The 25,529-nt window shown below is 38.7% G+C and overlaps 1 protein-coding gene across 1 annotated transcript in view; it reads right to left on the bottom strand.

Annotated features, from left to right (window-relative positions):
- The window catches only part of LOC145781637 (uncharacterized), a 37,497-nt gene continuing 11,968 nt past the window's right edge, over positions 1–25,529 (bottom strand). Inside the window, 26 exon segments of the mRNA XM_082593312.1 lie at positions 1–477; positions 859–999; positions 1,148–1,246; positions 1,377–1,538; positions 1,965–2,136; positions 2,362–2,552; positions 2,805–2,984; positions 3,157–3,384; positions 3,710–3,979; positions 4,094–4,270; positions 4,619–15,737; positions 16,721–16,892; positions 17,212–17,386; positions 17,847–17,923; positions 18,213–18,369; positions 18,837–18,950; positions 19,205–19,325; positions 20,088–20,270; positions 20,492–20,685; positions 21,171–21,320; positions 21,618–21,824; positions 22,507–22,631; positions 23,480–23,638; positions 23,920–24,064; positions 24,388–24,534; positions 24,957–25,142. Of these exon segments, the coding sequence (XP_082449438.1) occupies positions 352–477; positions 859–999; positions 1,148–1,246; positions 1,377–1,538; positions 1,965–2,136; positions 2,362–2,552; positions 2,805–2,984; positions 3,157–3,384; positions 3,710–3,979; positions 4,094–4,270; positions 4,619–15,737; positions 16,721–16,892; positions 17,212–17,386; positions 17,847–17,923; positions 18,213–18,369; positions 18,837–18,950; positions 19,205–19,325; positions 20,088–20,270; positions 20,492–20,685; positions 21,171–21,320; positions 21,618–21,824; positions 22,507–22,631; positions 23,480–23,638; positions 23,920–24,064; positions 24,388–24,534; positions 24,957–25,142 (15,177 nt within the window). The 3' untranslated portion in view covers positions 1–351.

The raw sequence follows: 25,529 nt of genomic DNA, 5'->3' as shown, positions 1-25,529 counted from the left end.
TTGTATGCAGTGATTTTATTTTCTTCAAGGCGCAGACATACTGTACGTATTTGCAAACACTGTTGAAAGTATTTATTAACTCAAGAAAATTCATTTAGTAGGTAGTTTTGCAATATGAGTTTAAATTATGAAACGTTACTTTAGGCCAACAGCATAGCACAGTTTTTTGTGGAAAACATAGGCCTATCGTATTTTTGTGAAAACAAAGAAAAGTGAATAAAATAAAGACGAACGTTACTTGTAGGCCTACGAGCGATGAAACAAAAAATTAATACAAAAATAAACCAAATTACGAAAGAAAAATCAATAAACAAAAAGCAACTCTATCAAGTCAATGTCTTCTCGTCCACTTTACACAGTGCAAGAGGATGTGGGTACCCCAGCATCGTTCATTGCGCAAGTGCATATTTGCCGACTTCGAGCGTTGGAACGATCGACAATGTATCCGCTGACTTTGGAGACAAAGTCCGATTTACCCTAAAAAACACATGATCAAGTCAGTTTTGTAATGTTGTTTTGTAAAAGCCTAGATCTGCTTCGTGAATAGAAACAAAATCCTTTGATTTTCAAACAAGATAGCTTACTCTAATAACATATTGGTTAAGCATTAAAGCCAAAAAAAAGGGGGGGGGGGGGGCTCGGGGTAGCAATGTTCTCCCCCAAACCAGGTTTTTAATACTATTACAACATTTTTAATACCGGTAGCATTGTATTACATGATGACTGACGCTTCATAAATGTTTAACTGCTCATATAGTAGCTATATTTTTAAACAAACTCTTTATTTCTTTATTTTACCTACGTCACTGATATTGGCAGCTAGGCCTACAACATGGAAGGTGAAGAGCAATAACTTACCAGACGTGTGGCGTCCCACACTGAGCCTCCGGTATACGTTGCCAACGGCACGCACAAGTCTTGCTTGTTTTGCTTAACGACTGAGCTGCTCACAACAGCGTTTCCTTTCGAGAATGCATTGGTATCGTCAAATCCATACACCTACGTACATTTGCCCCAATGAATAATTGCAACATGAATATAATTATTATTAGCTCACTTTCAACGTTTAACAAATGAACAAAAAGTTTTAATTAAAGAGCAGCAACTATTAAGCGTTTGAAAGATACAAAAATCTAAAATAGCTTACTGATTTCATGCGTCTTCCAGCTGAGATATGAAGTTGCGGCATGTGGTGGAAATGGATTCCTTGTTTTCGCAATTGAAGTTCGACATTTCCATATCCAACCTGTAAAACAAGCAGAAAAAATAAGGTAAAATTAAATTAAATAGAAAGTGCATAAAAGGTATTTTTGTTAAGATTTTTGTGTCCAAAACCTTTAAACAACAAACTCTGTTTGCCTCAAATAAACCCTTACCGCTGATTCTGAGTGACACTGGTGGCAAGAGAGAAGCACGATTACAGGTTTTGCTCCAGCTCGGAAGGGAAGTTGAGTAGCATACGACACGGCATTCAGAGCATCAGCATGTGATTGTTCGCTGCTGAGCGGAATGTTCCTCAATGCTTTCACAAGGTCATTCTAAATTTAAAAATTTAATTTTGGATTATGCTCATAAAGTCTTGGGCCAAACCTTTCTGGTCACAATTTTACAAAAAGTGTAGGCTTGTAGGTTTTGCCTACCCTGATGGTACTAAAACAAACAATAGCATTTAATATGCCAAGTAGACTACAAAGCTTTACATAATGTACATAGTTATGAAGACGTGGCCTGCCAATAAGTTAGGATAAATTAAACTAAAATTAGCCTACTGATTACGCTTTTAAGATTTGATAGAAATTCTGTACTTTTAATTTAAGTAGGCCATAATAAAGAAATTTTTATTTAGATTGCCAAAAAGTGTGTGATATCCTCCTTGATCCTGTTTATCACGGTAGACACGAGGAACCGGAACACGATTCATGAGTAGGCGTATACTAAAGCAGTCTACTTTAAGATTGGCTCACCTTTCTAGCTGTAAATCGGTTGTTTTTGATGGTGAGTGTGCTAGGCATTGTGCTTGCTCCAGGTCCTCCATACCCAACCAGGTGATACCTGTTGTTGCGCATGCGCGCTTTGGAAAGGGATCCAACCAAATGTTTGAAGAATTTGCGCATGGACTTGAAAAGACCGCGTTGACTGCAAAGACACAATTATAATAAATACTGTAAAGTAAAGGCAAGAAATGAAATAAGAAACCGAAAAAAAAACTACACTGATGGCCCTTTTCCTGAAAGCGCTATAATTTAATAAACACTTTTCGCAACTGATTTTTTGCAGATTATTTTTAATTAATTTGTTTGAATTCATATCTTTGCTTTTTTTATGAAAACAGATCCTAACTTGAACATGAATGAAGATTACCTCATGCAGCTTCCTTGCTCGACAACCAGAACAATATCGAGGCCAGAGACAGTTGTATTTTTCGACTGCGAAGAGTCGAATTCGTTTCCAGCGACATCAGAACAAACCACGCATTTGTCTGGCAATGAAACCTTGGCTCCGAGCAGATTGCAGCGATATGCGTATGCGTGCGCGGCAGCACAAGTTTTTGACTGAACAGTAATCACAAGTTATTTGCAATGTTTGTAAAAAATAAATAAGAAGGAAAAATGGATAGAAAATGAAATAAGCAGACCATCAAGAATTTGGACTGATGATATTAAAGATTGGTCAGGACTTGATTAGAAAACTGTTATAAAAATCTTACAACAGAGTAACTTGGCGTTGCATTGCCTTCAACCCTTGACAAGAGGAAGGAACTTAATAATGATGAAAAAACAACAACACAGCTTTAGAAAACTCACCACATCTTCAGTGCGGCACATATCGTCGCGGCACATATTCATGAATTCTTTTGGATCAACAAGGGGGAAACAGGAACGCATCGGTGATTTGAGGTCTTCAAACAGAGCAGAGCATGCGGCCGATACTTCACTGTTGCATGATTGGTGAGTGTTGCCAGCGGCACAGCGAGCTCCAGAAACCTGTTCAAACACAATGTTGTAACATCATGAAACGTTGAATAATAATTGTTTTGAGGTTTTAACAGCTGTTTTATTTTTCGATATTATCATATTCCGCTACTTAGATACACAGAGTTGAATTTCCTTAGTGTTAATTTTCATTTTCAAGTTTTATATACATTTCCATCCTTACCTCCCAAGAAGATGCAAGATCTCCAGGTGTGCTGACAAGCTCATGAGAGGGCGATGTAAAGTCATCCATTGGTTCGTTGTTGTAGATACCAGCAAGACCAGCCGTTGCACCGAAATAATATGGCGACACGTCAACAGTGCAAAGTTCCTTGATGAAGTCACAAGCGACGTCCATATCTCCTTCAGGTCGTCGGACATGGATCACGGTGCCTTCAAGCGTGACGGTGAGCTAAAGCAAAAAAGTTGCATAACTTGACATGAATGCTTGTAAAATGTAATTTATGGCCAATTTTGTTCAGCTATTACAAAAAGCAAAAATAAAATTAGAACGTGCTGAAGATAGACAGCATTAAAGTTTCCCAGACCATAAATATAAACACTGTTGTCATGTGGTAACGAAAGAAGTTTTCAAAACAACTGAATTAGGTCATCAATAGAGCTAAATGTGAATGAGAGCCCTAAATCTGAAACAGGCATAACATGTACAGAAGAAATGTGTTATGTAGGCTACAGTACATGAGTCTACATAGAAATATCTATTTTGTTTTACTTACCAGGTTCAAATCTAATGGGAGCTGTTTAAATCGGCCGTTCATTTCCACCTTGTAGTTGTTGTAAATGATCACATGTTTGTTTCCGACCATTACTTCGATCGAGTTCAATGTATCTGCCGCGAGTGGATCGGCATATGTCATCGAAACGGTGAAGTTTCGGTCTCGAAGATCTGCAGCCAAGACGTGACTTGTGGCACAACCACTGCTGAAGCTGAAGTGGCGCTTGTCAAATGTGCTGAAATGCCGGAAGCCAGACACAAACGCGTGACCCTGAAAATTTGTTAGAAATATAATTTGTCAGATACTTGTACTGAAAACACATTTTAAGTTAAAAAAGTTTATTAGGCATCAGATCAGAATTAAGCTAATATAAAATTCAGTTACCTTGAATGGAGGAAGGAGTTCATCTCGAGGGATGTAGAGAAGAGCTTGAGCCCTGTAGTATTGGTTTGTGTAGGAAGAAATTACATTCATTGTATCGTCTATCTTTATTGCCAGAGCAGTCTGTGCCGCCCAGTTTTTCAATTCATTTGCTGAAGGCAATGGAACGAAATGGTCGATCTGCATAGAAAACGTGAAAGCATAAACAGTAATGTGGACTAGACCTTTGCTAAATGAATACAGAGCTAATTTAATAGTAAAGTAACAGTACACAGCGTTTCATCAAGACCAAAAAAAGTTTTTTTTTTTTGGTACCATCGTAAAAAGAAGTAAAATCACGCAGAAATGAAAAGCTTCAACAAGCCCTTATCTTATGCACCAAACTCTACACAAGTTTTTTTTCTTCAAAATGGCCTCGAAATTTTCCATAACATAAATAACATTTGGAAAAGAGTTTACACGCAGTTTCACAGAAAGCAAGCCATAGGCTGCATAAAAAGTTTTACAAAAATTTTGCACTTCACTTACCTCAAATTGGAGTGGGATGTTGAATATCAATTCAGTTTCGCTCACTACTAGTAGCTCGGTCAATGGCCGTCGGGCAACGTTGAGACAAGCTTCTCCATTTGCAATCACAAACTTAAGGGTGTTTTGCAAAGCTTCAACTGCTAATTCAGTGACAAGTTCACCAGCGTTTATCTTTCTGAGCTGAGAAATTATTGGTTCCAGCTGTTGTACAAGAGACGCTTGAATATTGCTAAGCGTAACTTCAAAGTATTGGTTCACAACATCAGTAAATGGGAGCAGCACCATTGCTGTTATTCTATCCATCTCCTTCAACAACGAAGTGATTTCATTTCTCACTGTTTCTTCAAGGACTAAGTTGGCTTGGTCAAACTTGGCGCTGCTTTCGGTAGCAAATGTAGAAATGTGTCTGAGAATGTTATCACGGAGAGTGTTTACTCTAGCAATTGCAGCATCCACTTTTTGGTATGACGATGCTTCAAGATGCTCAACTCCTGTTACAATTGTTTTCAGCAACCTTAGGAACTCCACGGTACCGTCCGCCAACAAGTTTACTTTCCTGGCCGTTTCTGCATCAAGTCTTGCCAACATTTTTTGCATAAATTCTGGAATTGCTGGGTTTGCAGAGAATTTAACTTGGACAAGTCTTTCGTTAACGTGTTCTATGGATGCCCGAGCAACCTCAGCTTCTAAGACAAAGTTTTTCTTGGTTTGAATTGTGATGAATCCTTCGTTTTCTTCTGCTTCTGCTATCAAATGCAAAGAATATGTCGCAGTGTTATCTACTTCATATCCCATGTACATCTCATATCCGTAAGCGGTTCGTTCGAATCCTTTTACAAACCTAAACTTTGTATCAGTCACGTCAGACGCCATTCTTCTGAGAACTTGTCGGCTCTGACCAATCACTTGAACGAGATCTACTCGCAAAATGGCTGCCTCCATGTCCGGTTGGTCAAGATATAACTCAAATGCATTTGTTTGCTTGTTAAATGACAATCGAACTTCCCATGTGAAGACCTCTCCTTGCAGATACTTCTTGGCCACAGCAGACAAGCCCAAGGATTCATCTGAGTTCACACTTCCAATCACCACTTCTCCATTGATTCCGTACTCAGGATACTGCATGCTCATGGTCATAACATGGTCCAATCCGTTGTCGTTCTTTGCAATATTTATTCTCACTGATATCTCATCGTTTTCATCTTCTGGACCGTAATTAACGTCGCTGGTAAATTCAAATATCATGTCTTGGTTATTGAAGCGAGAGCGACTTCTTATCTTGATGGGATTCTCCATTTGATCATGGATATAGGTGATAAAAATGCGAGATCCTTTGCTTCTTACCATAACGTTTATACTGCTTTCAGCATGTTTAGGGATTTTGACTCCAAATAAGACCAAATCGTGTGGTTGACTGACACTTATATTTCCATCTAGTCGTGTAGTGCCTCTTCCAGAAATGTTGTGATAAGAGCTTTCAATACGGTACGTTTCTTCATCAATCACCAGGACAACACCAAAAGCGGGAGCGGTTTGTCTGTCATCAAATTCAGACTTGTACCATGAAGAGACAGACAAAGTGCGAAAGCCCAGCAATTTGTTCATTGGACCTGTGGCAATACTCACGCGAATAGACTTGTTGGAACGTTCAGCGTCGCCGGTCGTTTCAATGTCAAACTCACCGTTCATATTTGGAAGGTTATTTATTCGCACGGTAGTTGTTCCATGTATTCCGGTTGTCGTTTTGTCAAGTGAGGTTTGAGTGATTAAAGAGCGAAGCAAACAATTTTGGAAAATTTCTTGTTTCCACAGCAATTCAAATGACGCCGTGTTTTCGTTTGTGACATAATTACTTCTCAAGGCAACCAATTCGTTTCCTTGTGATGTTATGCGCAAATTGCTCCTGTGAGTCCCGTCTGGGTTTATGGAGGCGGTACTTGTCATGGTGACCTGATCAGGAACATTAAGCCAACCTGGCTGTTTGACCTCAACTATTAAGTTGTGAGTTCCATAAACTTTTGGCAAAAATCCAGCGTAAGTTACATTTATTCCACTTTTTACCGAATTCATGTCAGTATTCACGCCAAAATGTGTGTTTGCACTGTCTGTCATGTCTAAGAAGACACTACCCGACCAATCAGAAAGTCCGCAGAAGTAAGACGAAGGCTGAATGAACTGAATAGAATTGAAGAGACTTGTTTGTGTGTTCTTGCTCATTAATTTTACTGACAAGCTGTCTTGAGTCGTTCGCCACTGAAGTCGCATGTTTGATACTGTGTACCCATCAGAGGTGGTAGTCATTGAGTTGGATAACGCAATGACAGGTGCAACTTCAAACCAAGGTTGAGCCATTCTTACGGAGAAATGCTTTGGTCCAAATCTGCCTTCTAACGCAAATTCAACATCATTGTACATTGCACTGAAATCGCCCAAATAAGTGTTTTCACTTTCGTCCCATGTAGAGTTGTATTTTGAACGAATGTCGAATGGCAGCATCGAGAAGGTAGATCTTGTGGATATGCTACCGAGAAAATCTTCAGCATTTACAGAAGTAGGGGTCAAGAAGGCATTGACGTACAAACCTTGTGAACTGATGTTGTCGACAAGTGACAAAGTCAACGAAGAATTTCCAGTTCCGATTTCAAACGTTTTCAAAAATCCGTTTAAGCGCAAACTTATTCCAATAGGCTGACATACAAACATAGCATTGACGAACTTGTTCGGACTGATACCGTATGTACCAGATATCGAAAGAAGATCTTTGTTTTCAAAGTTTCGCATTACCGTTTCGAAATTTCTTGGGTTAGATTCTAATCCGAAAACGGCACTGTCATCAACACGGATTGTGATAGCAACTGATGGAGAATTTCTGAATGAGAAGGTAATCTCTTGGGGCATATTCTTTAAAATTTTGATGTGATTATTGTGGAAGGACATTTCAGTCTGGATGTTGCCATTTGCGTTTTCGAATGTAAAATCAAAAGACAAGCTCTTGCGACCTTTAGCAATTATGGCATGAACTTCCTGGGGACTGTAGCTTCCGCTTATTTGCATCTTTTTGGGAAGGCCAAGCAGAGCATTTTTGTTGGTAAATGAACACTCTAACTTTCCGACTTTGCCTTGGGCTTGTCCTGCTACAGTTAAATCACCATCAAAACGTTGGTTGCCGGTGACAAAGCTGAGTACAAATTTCTGTCCAGCGAGGTCAGTTTCCTTGTAAACTTCACGTGTCAATGTGGTTGTGTAATCATCTTTTCCAATGGAAATTTCAAGAGCATATCTTCCTTCGTCATCGTCTTGAATCATTTTAGCCTTGCAAGAAATATCTAACTGAGAATCATACAAATTGTTAATGAAATGTGTAGACAAAACTTTGCCATTGTTCTTGTAATCTATCAGCAGCAAGGTGTCTTTATTCAGTTTACTGCTCAATGTAATTGTTCGCTTACTTTTCGTGAAAGAGTGGTCAAATTCAATGCTAAAAGTCTGATCACCATACTGAGCGGCAAAGGCAGTATGTTTTGTCCGTACGTCAAATGTCCAGTCAAAATTGCCAACCTGTTTTAAATCCATGACAATTTGTCCAGTCAACTGTAGGTCATTCTCAGTGATGGTGTACGAATGGCTTTGTTTCAGTTGGCTAAACCTCAAGTATTCTTGCCAAGACGGCATGTTGTGGTTAAGTTCGTAAGCTACAGTGCCAGATAACATAGTTCCCTCTGCTGTTCCATTCAAATTTATGGAGCCATAGTTGCTAGAATCTACTGCGATTGCATAATCAAAATGTGCACTTTCAGAGATGTATGCTGTAGTTGAAAATTTTGATGAAAAGTGAGTGGGCATCGAAAGCGTAGTCAAGATTGGAAGTGATTGATCTAAAATAGCTGACACGTGTATCTGGAAGGGAGATGATTGGATTGTGTGAATGAGTTCCACATTAATTGGTGAAGAATCAAACATGCCGTTTAGTGCCCAGTCGAATGTATTTCCGTTTTGATTGTGATGGAACCCTACTTCCGATTCGGTGGGAAAGCCAAGTTGGTTGAGTTCTTGTTGGTTCATTTGCAATCGAGCAGTGACATCAAATCCATCTAAAGAAACTGTGAGCAAAGAATTGTCATTGCGTAGTTTGTGTTCATTGTTTCGATTGCTAATTACAAAGCGATGGAGAACTGACAATTGATTTTCTTGCAGATTGAAAGAAAACTCTCCTGAAAATCCCTTGTTTTGAGTCATGTCGCTCAGTATTACATTGCTGTTAACAGCAAGCTGTCCAGCCGAAGGTTGTACGTTTCCATTAAATGAATATGCTATTGGTTGGTCATCAACATGAGCATTTGCTTCACCTCTTATTGTAAGTCTTTGGGGAATGATTACCAAGGATACCTGACCATTTTGGACAGAGAGTGGAAGTCCATATTCATGGAATGTAGGGACGTTATGAGATGACTCAAAACCGAACGAAACTTGGTATTGTTCATTGAATTCTATTTGAACACTTGACAGCATGTGAACTTCTGCCTGGCTCGGCCTTGTTCTTATTCCATCTACCATGAGCTTATACACGCCATTGTTTTTTTCAGCAGCCAATGATCCGGACACACTGTATGATTCACTATTGAAAGTGTGATCGTATGATGCTTCTAAAGTAATTCTGTTGCTTTCCGAAGTTGGTAATAGGGTTAGGGCTGCATTCAAATCACAGTTTTCCAATCCTTCGATGTTTACAACAAATTCAAAAGTTTTTCCAATTTTTCCTCCTTTAACCATTGCTATAAGGTTATTGGGGAAGCTTCTCAACATTCTAATACTGTGATGACTTTCTATGGATGCACCATACCAACCTTCGTGATCGTTCATAATTTCTGCATTGAGACTAGCAAATGTCCTATCAGAACTAAAGTGCATAGATGCATTTTTGTGTTCAATGCTTCCTGATAATTCCACTGTTGTTTCTGCAGGAATGCCATACAAGTTATTGAAGGTATGTGACATGTGGGCACGTATGTGATTTTCATAAACGTTAAGATCTATGGAAGCACTTCGGTTCTTGTTATTCTTGGTATACTCTGCGGTAATTTGGCCAGACGTTTCAGTGAGTCTCCAAGAGAGTGACATGCGATTTGGAATGTAAGCTTTTGCTTCGGGAATGTTGTGAGCAAAGATTGCAAGCCTTTCATCAAAGTTCAGTCTTGCTTCAACACTTCTTTCACTTCCATCAGTGGTCAAGTTGATAACACCAGTTAGAGGTTCCACACTCCCGTTGAATGACAATGTAATGTTGTTTGGCAAAAAGTCAATTTCGGGAATGTTTTGATAAATTGAAAGAAGTTTCTTCTCCATGTCAAGCATAACATTGACACGTCGTTCTAAGCCATCAACCATCACATACCATTCCCCATTTAGTGGACTCATGCCTCCATTCACTCTGACAGTTACATCACGTGCAACAACGAGTTGGTCGAGCTCTGGAATGGTATGTTGCAGTCGACCCTGCATTGAGCTTCTATCAAAATTTACACTGATGGCCCTATCAAGACCATTGATGGTCACAGAAACTTGACCGCTCAACGGAGATTTTGACCATCTCGCAGAAAATTGCATGTTATTCGGAAGTGGCAATTCAGGAATATTGTGGTAAAGCTTTCCTGCCATGTTTTCTAAGTCGAACGAACCTCTGACAATGCGTTCGGTACCATCAATTATTACTGAAACAGAGCCATTGTAAGGGTTTCTGGAACCAGACAAGATGACAATAATTGAGTGAGGAATTGGCAAAAACTCAAAATCGTGCTTCAGACTAAATCGAAGATTATCCAGTTCCGCTTGAGAGGTAAATGTATTAGTGTCTGCTTCTTGTCGAATGGCAAATGTTACGTTCGGATGTGGTTCCGTCGCAATACTTCCTGCAATTCCAAGTGATCCAGACAAGTACGGTAGAAGTTCTGGAATGTTGTGATCAAAGTTTATTGAAAAGCCTCCAGGAAGAATGTTTTGTTGGAATGTTGTACTGCGTGTTATTCCAAATAGAGTAGAAGTGATATGGAAACCATCGTCAAGTTGGGTGTAACCAGCAGTCAAAACATGTTCTTGTCCGTCAACAGTGCCACTTAAAGTGATACGGTAGTTTGGTGCCAGCTGATAGCTTCCACGAAGAGCAAGACTTTGAGGTAACATAATTTCTTCAAAATTGTGTGTCAAGCGAATTTCCCCTTGGTTTTCGTTCAAATTAGCATAAAAAGATATCTGTTTTTGCACACCGTCAACAGAGAGAGAAACTGAACAAGCTGGGTCTTCTTCAGATCGAGATAGTGCAATTCTCACACTGCGTGGATATAACTCCCATGTATGTGCAACCGTCAGTTCTGATGCTCTGGCTTCTTGGTCAGTTGAAAACACTAGGTTCATAGTTTTATCTCCGTACTGACTTTTGATGACAGCTGATATGTCTTCTTCCCAATTGCAAGATATTTTTCCGGATACCGTGTGAGGAATATCAAATGCAGAAAGATATATGTTGTCTTGGTTCATTTCAAAACTTGTTGATATTCCATTCATTTCAAGATTGTATTGTGCTTGAACAGAATGCAGGAGAGACAGCTCATCTAATGTTACATTTGCCTGTGCAGTTAGCAGTTGAACTGATTTTTCCAAAAGTATGTTAAATGCTCCAACCATTGGAATGTTTTGCTGATGTTGATCAAAATTGTGAGTGTATCTCAAGCTTCCATACATTGCTTGATTTGTAAGACGATATTCACTTCCAATAGTGATTTCGTTGCGCCGTTTGCCAAGTCGTGAATTTATCATCAATGAATGCTGGTTTCCTGCAGTGTCTGAAATGTACGAAACTTCGACTCGAACTTTTTTGGGCACCACTTTCTTCCATTGCTTTTGCGCATGCAAAAGTTCAACAAATCCCGATTTAGTTTCAGTGTCCATTCCACTCTTGAATCCCACAACGAATTTAGGGTAGTTGTCACGTGCCAAGCTCAGGTAAGTTGAAACTTGATCTCCGATGCTTCCATTGACATAAAAAACGAAGTTGACCGGGAACTTTTCGCCCTCAAAGAATTGTTGCATGTTTTCAACCTGAATTGATAGAGATTTCTCTTCCATGTTCAAGATGCCCGTAAGTGTGGTGTGAAGCTGCAACTTTCTATCAAAATAAACAAGCAAATCTAACACGTTGCTGTCTGACAAACTTGACCGAAATTCAATATGACGAGGCAACCTTTCATTGTCGTAATTTTGTCTGATAGAAACCGTTCCAGCAAAAGGAGTCCTCTCGGAAGTGGTCCTGTCGAATTCAATGGACAGCTCTTTTCTGCCCATCCTCAATGTACTTGTAAATCCGTGCAAGTTGAAAGTGCTTGAAAATTCTAGTCGAAGATTACGTGGGACAATGCTGTTAGTGGTAATATTTTGGTGATGAGAATAGTAAAAGGAAGGAGCATCGATAGTTTCCCATCGAAGAATTATGTGAGTATTTTTGATAACATTTCCCCATTTGTATCGAAGTTCAAATTCTGCATTATTGCTTGAGTATGGCATAGCAATTTCTAGACCAATTGTTTTTGGAATTCCTGTCTGCTCTACCACAATATCAAAATTGTGCTTTAATAAGAGATTAAAGTGTTTCCTGTCGGTGTGGTAGTCAAAGTTGAAGTCGAAGATTTTCTTGGTTAAGTCGTATTTGATTTCCAAATCAACATTAAAGAGTTGAGATTTTCGCAAACTGATTGACATTTGTCTTGGAACACCAATACTAGCAATTCGAGCAGAGTCATGGGTGCTGGTGACAGTGAAAGAGTTATCAGTTGGGTTGAAGTTGATAGTGAATGATGCAGTTTCCGTTTTTCCATCGATCGTTACTGACATAGCCAAAGACTTGTGGAACAAGTGTGGAGTTGATGATCCAGATGCCGATATTTCGTATCTGAAATTTTTAGGCAAAACTTGGATATCAAAGTCGTGTGAGGTGGAAAACGCAAGATTCCAGCTAAAAAGTTGGATGTCAACAGAAGACTCAGCGTGGTTTTGGATTTGATGTAATTCTCCGGTTTCCTCATCAAGCATTTGACGGATGATAGTGCTGGTAGTGGTAAAACCACCGGAGAGATCACCTGACATTATGCTGTACCCCACCTTTGAAGTTATTTTAGTTCTCAATGGAATACCAATAATATACAAAGGAGCTATGTTGTGACCGAATTCCGTGCTAATTTCCACTTCTGATTGGTCTGGAATGTTCTGTAAAGAAGCTGATGCGTCAATGTCGTATTTGTTGTCACTCACTTGAAGGAAAGCAGAGAGCTTAATGTCCTTGATTTTAGTGTCCAAAGCTGCACTTGCACGACATCCAAATGTAACATTTCTAGGAATACCGTTTTCTTCCAAACACTCCACACTGTGGTCTATTCCTAAAAGTAGGGATTGTTCGATTGGGTTAAACCTAGCTATTAACACGATCTCTTGATCTTGATTATTTACGGTTGTTACAACAGATCCTTTCAAACCGTATTGCAATTGCGTGCCAGATAAAGTGAAAGAGACATCTTCTGGTATTCCCCATGCAGCAAATTGAGTTTCGTCATGATGGAATGCGATCGTAAATCGTGTTTCTTCAGTGAGAGACAATAGCAACTGAATCGTTTTTTCTGGTTCACCATTCATGGAGTAGCGATCCGTAATAGACACTGATGAAAAAGAATCTACTTCCGCTTCCAAACGAGAGTTAAAGCTTGGTATACTATCCCAAATATTATCCGAGAAACTAGAGAAAAGTACGTGTCCATTTAAGTCTTCTGCCAAATGAAAGCCTCCATTAAACTCAATTACTTTGTCATCGAATTGAGCAGAAACTGAGTACTCGTTCCATGATGGAATTGTCACTCTTACTCTCACTTGTTCTGGCATCTGTACAAAACCGTATTCAGGCACGTTTTGGCTTACTATATCAGCTGAAAACTCTCCTTGATCCATGTTGAAACCTAGACTTACAGAAACACGCTTTTCTTTTTGTGCTTTTGTTGTTGACAAACTGACTGTGACAAGCTCGGATGACTTTTTGTACTCAATGCTTAGATCATTGGCAATCAAGGAACAGTTCGAAAAATATTTCATCAGAGCATGGGAAGAAGTTGCCGAAATCGAAGCAGTTGTGGTTGTATCATCAATACCTACGGAAACCTCAGCAATAGGCTGTTCTTCCAACGACCAACGCGCGTTGGACTCAATCTTTTGTGGTAAGGGCAAGGTCTGGAAGTTATGGATCATTCTGATGTTTCCTCCCACTGGGTGCAACGTCATATCAGCTCTATACTTGACTGCGTCATCAAGTCGCAAAGACGACTCCATTTGAACAGAATTTCTAAAACCTTGATATATACCTTCCCCATGTACTTGTGGAATCCAAATATTTTCAGTCAAAAACCGATTCACTTGATGTTCCAGTGTAATATGCAATGAATTCGAGTCATCGTTGAAGTACAGTATTTCAGCTTTAAGAGGTTGGGACCCTTCAAACATCGAATCAAGCCAAATTCCTTTGCCATTGTTTCTACCAATACCCCATTGGAGGGTGGCTTCAACAGATCTTGGAGCAAATGCAAGAAGATTACGATCGTTGTGAGACCAAGAAAGTGAGAAACTTGACTGACTGTCCTTCATGATTCTAATATTGACCGTTTTTTTAGAAGAATGGGTGTATGTTACAGTGGACTGAATACCATTAGAAAGTGTTTCAAGGATCACCGCCACGCTTTCTGGAGCCTCTTCAATGTCAAATTGTTGAGTTATTTCTCCCTTGTACTGCGTCATAGCGTTGTTAATCGCAAAAGCTGTTGTCAATTTCTCTTGGTTATCCTGTGAATAAATTACTGTTATATGATGACCTTCTGTTAAAGTGCAGTGAGCATTCACTTCAAGCGCTGCAGAGTTAGGAATGGTGTTGTAATAACCTTGGCGAAGGGTAAAAGAAACTCTTCTTGAGACGGACTCGTTTGGTTGGGTTTCCATATTGCAATTTCCATTGAGCCCAATCAACTCTTTTTTGTCGTACATAAGTGAGCTTCCAACAGAACATGAAGAAAGAGTTGCTCTCAATTCGGCGGTTCCACTCAAACTGCTGAATGGCAGTTGTATCACATTATTGGTAATCGATACTGTAGAATTGAAAAAGGTTTCTTCCAAACTGATAGTTTTTCGACCGCTTACTTGCATTCCAATGAAGCGAGATGCGCCAGAAAGATCTTTAAAGTCAACTTGCATGGCTAGACTATTTCTTCCTTCATCGTTGGTTTCAGTACTGATTGTTGTTTTCACATACGTTTTCGGCCGATGTTCCATCAAAATGACATTTTCAAAATTTCCGTGATCTCTTCCCTCGTGGTGGACATGGAGGTTAAGAAGGTTGTTATATTTTGATTGCATGTTGCTTTTCCAGCTGAATCCGTTGGGTCGTTGGAACTTGAAGACTGATCGAGCGCTAAGCCAGCTTTGATCTGCAGCATCTACGTTAATTGAAAAGCTCTTCCTGTTGCGCAGATTTTCAATGTCGCATTGACCGCTCACAGTTTGTCCGTCAACTGCACCCAAGGATAGTTTTCCACGAATGTCATACACATTACGTCTTGTTTCTTGAATGCTATCTTGCACTTTCACACTACCCCAGGGAGTTGGGAGTTCAACTCGAAGCACTTTGTCCATAAGATCACTCGAAGGAGCGTTGTCTTGTGCAAAAACTTTCATTTTATACTCATTCATTTGCAAGCTAGAATCAATCAGAGAAGAAGTATGAACATGGCTTAGGTTTGCATTGTACCTTATGTCAAAAGATGGAAGTTCAATGCCAATGTTAGAAGAAATTTCAGTTCTTTCACCCATACTATATTTCAGAGTCTGGTTAACCAAGAGATATTTGCTATCGTCTCTGTGTCCAGCATGTCTTCCAAGACCAATTTTCGCAAAGGAACTAAGCTGGTTAGGTCCATTAACAACCGAAAGTTGAGCGTGGTGATTGAAGTGAGGAAATTGTGTTATTGTCATCTTCTGTTCTGCTTCCCATTGGATCACATTTGTAGTGGATCGATCACGGCGCTTGTGCAAGATGTTGATGCTAAAAATATTGTTTTCTTTTCTACAAAGTTGTTGTGCAGAAACAGATAAACATAACGTCTAATGCAGAGACTCCAAAAAACTTTAAAAAAATGCAAAGTCGAGAGCTACACGAGCAAGTGCTTTTGTTCTTATTTTGCTATGTTTAGTTGGCTGTGTGAGTTTTAAATTCGAACTGAAAAAGCCTTTTTCGCAACTTAACCCTGGCGGTTCCGCATACTTTTGGAAGATTGAGTCACTAACGCAGGCCCAGTCAATGAGATTAAATGATTGAAGTTTCTTTTGCTGGAGTGTGCTGCTTGCAATTATTCTATCTACTATAGGTGTCTCTGAAAACTGTCCTTGAAATGTGTTAATAAAGGGCATCACCTTAAAAATTGAACCAGCTTTCTAGATAACTTAATTAAATAATTGTTAGTAAAGTTAGTTTAAGATTGTTACGCAAAAACTAATTAAAACATTTAAATTAAGATGTTGCATGCAGAATAAGCAAGACAGGTATTGGACCTTGCAACACTCCTGATCCAGGTCGGTAAAGGGAAAATTCTACGTCCTGGTATTTTCATGAAGATGACATCATTTGGTTGGTTTGGTTGGTTGGTTTGGTTTTTGAATCTTTATCTTCGGACTGACAAAGCCTTGATAGGTTATTCCTGGTAGTTTCGCATGCTTGTGGAGGCTCTTGACGCAGGGCCGGTTACCGAGATTGACAGAGTGAAGTTTTCGATTGTTGAAGTGTTGTTGCCGGGAAATTATTCCATTCACTAGGTGCCGCTGAATGGAGAGCAGTCCTGAAAGTGCGTTGCTCAAGCGCACACCCCGAGAGTCGAACCAACGCCGCGTGATCTTGAGCCAGGCGCGTAACCACTGAGCTAACGGGGCGAATTTATCAAAGCAGTGGGGACAATAAAGCTAATAGATTTTTTCTGAACTTAACAACAAAATATTAGAACTACTGAATCTCTAAAAGAAATAAAAACTTACGAATGCTGTGGCATGTCGTTGATTTCGTATTCTAGACCGAACACAAATGCGTCGGTTTGAGGAGTGATGTCAATGCTGAACCGAGCACCGGTGTCGACGTATCCTGGAACTGCAAGCTGACCATTTCCGTTGTATCGCAATCGGTTGGCATCGCCAATGTCTTGCAGAGAAGCTGTCAAACACAACGATGTAAAAAGTTATTAAGCCAATTAAATAGGAATGTTGAAAAAAGTTGAAATTATTTGTAGAAGGAAACGAAATTTTGTTTTGCCAAAAAAATCGTTCAAACGTGACACCTCCATTAAGCAAGATATTTTATTCTATTTTAATTTTGATCAATTCATGACATTTTATTTTAATAACGATATTCTTCCAATGTTCACAGTGTTGTCAGTCAATGCAGGCTACTCTATGTCGTTTGTGGGCAGCGTAATGCACGTGCCGGTATGCCAGAAAAATATTTGAATCAAAAAATTGTTTGTTCAGCTCACCACTGGCTATGACTGGTGCGGCGAAAACGTTGTTGATCTCAAGGTGAGCTGCTATGCTGCTGGTGGGGTCCAAAGAAGCAGATGCGGAGGCAGATATAGTTTTTGAAGGTCTTTCCAAAGATGTGGATGCCGACCAACGAGCCTCGTTTCCATCATGTTCCTTCTGGATGCTTGCCTATATAGATATTTGAAGCTAAACATTATTTCACCTTACTGTAGTGTGTAATGTGTATGTATGAACGGAAAAAAGATTGTTCAGTTCACCGAACTCTAAATCTCACTCAAGATCTACTTCCAATTGATTTCTGGTGCTGACAATGAAAGAAGATTTGATATTCAATTGCTTCTATTTGAAAGTGTAAAAAAGACCTTTGCAAACACTTCTTAAGTTTAATTTTACAAAAACAACAAATACAAATCATTCAAAGTAAAAGAAATGTATGAGCGTTTTTTAAACTTTTTGTTAATACATCACATGACAACATATACGTTGAATTATATCTGAAAAGGTAAAACTTTAATTCGGTTTGTATTGGCAAGGGTGCGACAATTTGAGTCCCCACTAAGCAATATACCTACTCCAACACAATAGCAGAAGTAGACTTGTGAAAGAAGTGATGTGGCTAAATACTCACCTCAAACCTCGTTCGTGCTTCATTCTGTAAATATGTGACAGAAATCTGTTTGCTCATTGGTTCCGTTTCAACGGAGCCTAAATAAGAATATTTACATGTAAACTGCAACATCCAAAGGAGTCAAAATCTTTTCTAGTCTACGACACCGACTCCGCAGTCCTGCAAATGACTGGAAAGTTAGAAAACAGTATCTGACTATGAACAAGTCAAAATCGTTTTAATTCCAACTCAGCTCTTGTTACTATGTTGCAGAAAAAGTAGTATGCTGGCTTGGTGATTTAATCAAATCGGATTTACTTTTCTTCGACAATTAAATTGACTTCGAGAAGGCTATCTCTTGCTAAAATGCGAAGTCAATAGACATACCTTGCAGAACAATGTTGTTTCCTGGGCTTAGCATGTTTACATCAAACTGCATCTGATCAAGGTTACAAGAAGCAGCGATGCTTGTTTCTCGGTTGACAATTGAGTTAGGTGTGTTTAATCTCATAGTAGTTTGCAGCTCAGAAGGAAAAACTCCACCCTGCGAAATTAATTTCCTGGTGTATAACATGCATATTGGTCTTACGAATCGGGTAAATTTTTTTTACGTATTACAGCATGGGATGTACGCTACTGCTAGTTATCCAAAGAAGATGACATAATTACGAATATTTTATGCATAAAAATTAATCTATTTATGCTTATAAACTATGTATATTATCACCAACGTACTTTTAAATTTTTTTTATTTTACAAGTAATTGAAACAAAACAAGCTACCTCAGCTCAGACAAGCTACCTCAGCTCAAACAAGCTACCTCAGCTCAGTTTAAAAATCAAAAGTTATTCAACTGATTTCCTTGTTCAGCTTCGCCATTGTTATTTTGCACTAAATACTATAAATTCTTACTACAGCATTTCTGTTCAAATTTCGTGCAAAGCAATAGAGCTGCAGTGACTAAGAAAAATGATACCATCATTTTCCTCCTGGTGTAATGTTAAATCTTACGTTGTATTGGGTGTTGTACGTTGCTTCAAGAAGGTAGTGATCAAATCCACGGTCAGTCTTCTCCAGATACGTAGACATTACAAAAGGCCCAACCGTTGGGAAGACGACAGCATTCTGCGAATTGGCAACACACACACTGTTTAATAAAAAAAATGAACAAATGTATAACTTACTTAGTTGCGCCTTTATACGGCTGCATTAGCACTATCTGCTTCGTAAAGCACTGATGAGCAACGCGTTCTGCGATGGATACAGCGCTATATAAAACACACATTATTATAATTATCACAAAGTAAAATTATTATTCTCCAACTTCAAATTGTATTGGCAAAAGTTAACCGACTTAATTTAAATACAGTAGAGCTAACCGGGGTGCGTTCAATACAGATTCTTTGTCCAGCAAATTCGTTAGAGCAGTCATTATCTGAGTTTGTTTGGTCTCTGCCGATATTCGTGGTTTCATCTCCGTTCAACTTCATTAGTTTGTGGCTGGAAATTAAGGAAATTGTAAATAGACATTGGAAAACTGATCATGATGACTAAGCTTATTGGGAAAAGGCAAATAACATTTACGTAATCATTTATTGCGTTGCTGTGGATGGCGCAACGGAGAAGGTGTAGGCTTTCCAATTATGCAAACCTGGTTCGACTCCCGGCTTAAGCTGGTTGTTGAAAACACCGCTCTACCTAGGGTGTAATAAATTGGGTGGACACAATTTCTGCAGGAAAGAAGGCCGAGAGAAAGGAACTGGCCACCCTACTCTCTTTAGTGCTGAAGGCTTAATACTATGAGAACCCCATCTTCTCACTTGAATCAAGTATGGGACCACCTTTACCTTTAATCATTTGTAGCTTGCACGCAACAGGTTTTTGCATTTGTACCAGGATAGTTTGTAGCAGAGATATTCTGTTTTTTATATTTCGAAGTATTTCCTTTGATACAAAATTTTAGTTCGATTCATTTAGAAAGAGTAATTTTAGTTCTTTATTAATTCCCAACGAAACGAGTTATTAGTTATTGAGGTTAAGTCAGGGGTCAACATAAAAATAATTTTAAATATTTTGTTTTGCCACAAAATTTCTTGCATTAATTTTGTTTCGTTTTCACTCTAAGTTTCGTAAAAAGAATGTTGAGCTAGAACAAAAAAAAACGTTTTAAATTTCATAAATTTTGTATCAGGTTCCACACAATGGTGGGTATTTGGTATACCAGAAGCTTTTTGGATTTTAAACAAAACAATTTCGACTTACTTGAAGCTGAATAAGGTGTTGCGGTTGTATGGAGCGTCAAATCTGACCTCAACCGATTGACCTTCAGATACGGATGCTCTTCCTCGGAGTGTCCACGATGAGACTGCTGAAGACTCCGTTGCGATTCCAGTTTTAGTCGCAATGGCATCCACGCTCATCGAACCAGTGACCAGGACAACAGCTCTAAATGTGTGTATCAATGCGTTACAAAAAAGGTAAGGTAATATTATTGTTCCAAAAAATTGAAAATATTTCCCTGGCAAGCGACGCCTAACAGTTCATTACAAATATAAAGGATTGCCTGCTATTCTTCGTTTAATGTCTAAACAGAGTAGAATTTAAAGTTAGCGCTAAAATGCCATAAACTGGGCCTGCCACTGTACAAGAAATTTTTTATTTGTCACCTTGGGTTAAGTGAGCCTTCGACTGCGAGATTTCCTCCTTGGAAATAGCCAGCAATGTCCAGACGACCATTAGCTGTAACGTCGACGCTGGCTGATCCATTAAAAGCGATTGTCAAAGGAAGACCAAGCCCAGTTGGGAGGACGTGGGCGCTGTTCATAAGCATTGTGTCGTCATGGTATTGGTATTCTCCGCCCTGAAAGAAGTACAAACAACTGGGCTAAGTCTTAGCGAAAAAAAAAACGTGTACGATTTAAAACTTTTACGTTTTTGAAGGGAACTTGCAATTTCAGTTTATTGGATCTTACCCCAGGCAGCCACTTTATTAGTTCGGTCCAGATCTGGTATGGATCTGGTCAGATCCGTACCCCATCTGGTAAATTTCTGGACCAAATAAAGTGGTTGTCTGAGACATTATCACAAGTCTTGTAATTTTATTTAATTCAACGGTAGCCTACTACAGTTTTATGGGAATATTGCTAGCTTAAAAATATTGCAAAATTAAGCCATATCAACAATCATCTAATTCCTTAGAAGTTTTAAGCTCGACTTACACTTAAAAATTAACCATCAGTGTCAAACAATCAGCTCCAGGGTTTGCCATTAAGCAATTAGTTAACCAAACTACAACATTAACTCAGATGGTCGATTAAATACCGCTAGGTTACTGAACTACTCTACCTGCGCTAATTGTGTGAACATTGAACGGACATCGACCGGGGATAGTTTTTCCTGCATGGTTTTCAGGTTTTGATAGTACATCTCATTTCCAAAAACTCGTAGATACCAGCTAGCTTTGGGCGTGTTTTTAGAATTCGAATTGGGTTGGAACTAAAATAGAAAAAAAAATTGATTACACAGAGCACAATTTGTCAAAAAAATAACAAAAATTAATAGAAAGTTGCAAGGACCAAGTTTGCAACAAAATTGGAGGACACAAGCTATGTTCTTATGTGCACTGTAAATTGTACTTGATATAGAATACTACATGTTTGTTCAAACGTCGGAAAGACATGTCTCTTTTGCCTTATTGCAACCTTATTTAAACGAGTTCGCCTGAAGATATCGTCAAATAACCTACTGAATTTACAAATTTTTATTTAACAACTATTTTAACTAACAGTCCACCTCGTTTTGTATTTCAACCAATCGGCCTCCGTCGGTTTGTCTTGGTCTTCTCGGTGGCCTCTCTTCAACTTCCACTTCGTCATCTTCGTCATCATCCTCATCGTCAGCGGGCATGAACAACTGGCTGAGTGGGTTGTTTTGTAGAAAGTCGCCGGACGTCAGAGCAGTTTGAATCATTTGTTCAAAGCCTTCAACGCGGCCTCCCATCTGTAATGCAATGTCCGATTGAGAAGCAAATGGATTAACATTCATATCTTATTTTCAACGGAAAGGACTTGATTTTCAGCATATTAAGAAACATGCTGCGGGAAGGGTGTCAACAAAATTCACTCTCACAAGTCAAACACGTTGGTTTTGTCTTTAAGCAATTAAAACGTGAGTAAGATCGACAAATTTGAATCAACACATAGCCTGTAAATGTGGGATCGGGGCCCTAAAATTAATACAAATAGCCTACTTTTGAAATAAAATTTTGGATTAAAATATTTCTCTTTCTCCTTTAGAATATTTTGGAAAGTTTGGTTAATCATTATTGTGACCGTTGTACTTGCTGAATTTTATTTCTCGTTGTTGTAAATATTTATTTTTGATATTTACCCTACAAAGTCATGTGAGTAGCAATAATTAATATTAAACAACTTGCATGACTTCGGTGTGCAAAATTCTTTAGTTTGACCTTTGCACGCAGGATGTTGTAACTAGGCCATATTCAATTTCGATTAAATATTAAAAGGAACTAGAAATCCCAATGCGCTTGAGAAAATCAACTTTTAAATGGTGCATGCAACATTAAATCTAGTAAAACAAAACAATTTCGGAAAAGATTTAAATACGATGTATGATTAATTTACATTCGTAAACAGTTTTAAATTAATTTTGTTTTTCTTACCTCCAACAAGTTAACAGCTTGCCCAAAAACATCAACGGTCAAGTCAAGATCGGCACTGCGGGGAACAAAGGACTTTGGTGACCACACAATGCTGCTTTCCACAGTGGCTCCAACATTAAGGGCTTCTGTTAATGCGCAAGGCTCATGGTAACAATAACTTCTGGAGGAGTGTACGCATAGGCCTAGAAGCTAAACGTTTAAGCGTTACTGAGCAGTTAGTTAAAGTTATTTGTAAAAGCGCCTATAAGCGCTAACAAGATCGTTAAGCTTTTTAAATTAATACGTTATTAAAATCCTTACAGTTTTATGTTGTGATATATAGCTTATGTTAGTGTTTTGACCAATGTATATTCACATTAGTTTTTTTTCGGTTACAGTAAATAGTTTTGTCCATTCAAAAATCTGTGTTGAGATACCCAGGCTTGTCCATGGGAATGGGATTCCCACGGGAATCCCATGGGAAATGTCCCATGGGATGGGATGGGATGGGACAGCACGAATTGCATTTCCCATGGGACAGTAGCTAGGCATTTTTATTTAAAAATATTTTAGACAGATTGTCAGATGATAATGAATTGTCATAGATAGACAACTTTTCTGAACTTTAAAGTTAACAAAGTCAATAAATTTTGTCGTTTTGTATATCTTTTTGTACATTTAGTCCTATCTAGTACACATTAGACTTAAATTTCCATAAATTTAATAACATTTATTGAATTGTATTTTGATGGGAATCCCATGGGATGGGATGGGATGGGACGGGACAGGCATGAATTGCTATGGGATGGGAAAGAAAAAAATGTCCCATGGACAAGCCTGGAGATACCATTGTCTTTTCAGAGAGTAGCCAATCACAATTAAAAAAAGCTTACGTCACAGTAATGTATTAACCATTGAAGGCAGAAACTCTTGAATTCCACAAACGCAGCTACAAAACTTAAAGGGCTGGTTATTTTCAAAATAGCGTGCTTACCAGAATATAAAGAAGCTTCGTAGTATCTGGAATATTTTCTTGGGTCAAGGTCATGCTGCTTTGCGAATTCAGCTTCCAAGAGAAGAGGCTTCATGTATCCCTTCAAAGGATCTTTTGATTCCAGTATCTGGTTCATGTGGCTCCAAATAAAGCTGGCAACTAAAATTAACATATTTTTTTATCATAATAACGTAAAAATACTGCCTTACATTAATCATTGGTAAGCTACTGCAAGTTATTGTTATCACGTTTCCAAAAAAAAATGTACCGGCTTGGAAACGCAAATCTTTCAAGTGCATTATCCGCTTGATTTATGGTCTACATTGCATAAGCATTCAGCACGTATAGGAGTAAATCATTTCTTATGAAATAACGTTGAAATTCACGTTGCCTGCTGAACGTACTTTTCAACATGTTTCAAATAAGTCTGTCAATCATACCTTGCTGAATAGGTTCATTGTCAAGCAGTGCGACCACTTGTCTAATGAAGCGCGGTGTTGGGCATTTCATGACGGACAGATAAGCAGCGATTCGAATTTCCGAGTCTTGTTGAACGTCGAACACAATGTGATTCAAAGCAGACCTCTGCAATTGAAAAATAACGTAAATAACGTGGCATCAAAAGTAGTGCAGTTCAGCACTTCCTTAGTTTTATCGCCTCAGCCTATGATGTAGCCTATTGCTTAATCAAATCAACCCGGCACAGTGGTGACAGACAACTCATTAAATTTGACTTATGCTATTTTCAATATAACCTAATGCAAAAATAAAAATATTGAGAAAAACCAAACCATTCCTGGCGATTTAGCATACCTTACCCGTTTGTATTCTGATTATGTTTATTAATTTAAAATCAACGATAAAGCGTAAATTCATTCTTGTTTTGCACGTGCATGCAGTTAACCTACATCAGTGTTACAAGGCATTCTTCTAAATGTTTCCACTGCTGCAATTCTTGTTTCCATGTCGTTCCCGTCTTCTTGGGCACAAGCGGCTAAGGTGCTGATTGCCGACGAGCGTCCTGCATTTCCCAAAGCTCGTAGAGACAGCAAGATCTGTTTTAAAATGAGAAACAATTTCACGTAAATTTTTTCATAAGGTTTTGAGTTAAACAGTACACGTTTGAACTATCAGAATTGTTAGATATGAGGTCTTCTTTAACTGAGCGTCTATCAGCGAGTTTTATTCCTTTGCAGTGCCATTACGAAATCGAAACCTCAGTCCTCAAGCGTGTACGGGGCTTGATAAAACGCCTAAATACTGTACAATTGAAAAAACATTCGAATGCACCAATGTAAGCACATAAGCAAAGTAACTAAAAAACGTTATCAACACCCAGACAACAAAATCAGTCATTTTTACATTGATTCCACGGTTGCAAACGTTGAATCATGGTAAAACTGACAAATTTTGTTGTCTGGGCAGCTACTTCAATGTTATTCAAATATCGACTGCTATCAGACAATAATATTCTTACGTCTTGTTTTGTCTCTGGATTTGTTGTTCTGCAGTTCACTCCAAGTTTGTTTTCAAAGACATTCAAGGCTCTGGTCACGACAGGCTCACTCAGGCAACTGGTGGTTGACGCAGCACACAAGCGGTGAATCATTGTGCCAGCAGTGAGGTAAGATTGCTCAGTGAGACGTCCAGACTGAACAACGGCCTGTAAAATTTCAATTAGAAATAAGAGCAGGAAGAATTGAAGCAGTTTTAGCTTAGGCCTACTGATATAAAAAGGAGCTGTGAAAGAAGAATTTTTGCTCTGGATTTTTCTCGTGTATCCGTCTGTACTTGGGTCATAAACTATTCTTGCGTAACCTTGGCCTGTAGTGTAAGCTATATAGTTAAAATTATCCAATTTATTTTGTCTGTAAGGTCGCTTAAAAGTGACACGAAGTTTTGCTGTGGAAAATGTATCATCATTTCCTAATTAAAGACTGTTTGAAATTGAATTACTTCTCTTCGAAACAAAACGAAATTCCTCACATAGAATAAAATCGAAACAAGATTAAGACAACAAATTATGTGTCCAAAAATGTTTTTCTTTCAA

The sequence above is a fragment of the Aplidium turbinatum genome, chromosome 13, assembly GCF_918807975.1.
Source record: "Aplidium turbinatum chromosome 13, kaAplTurb1.1, whole genome shotgun sequence".
NCBI lineage: Eukaryota > Metazoa > Chordata > Ascidiacea > Aplousobranchia > Polyclinidae > Aplidium > Aplidium turbinatum.
This window is presented reverse-complemented; position numbering and strand designations above follow the sequence as displayed.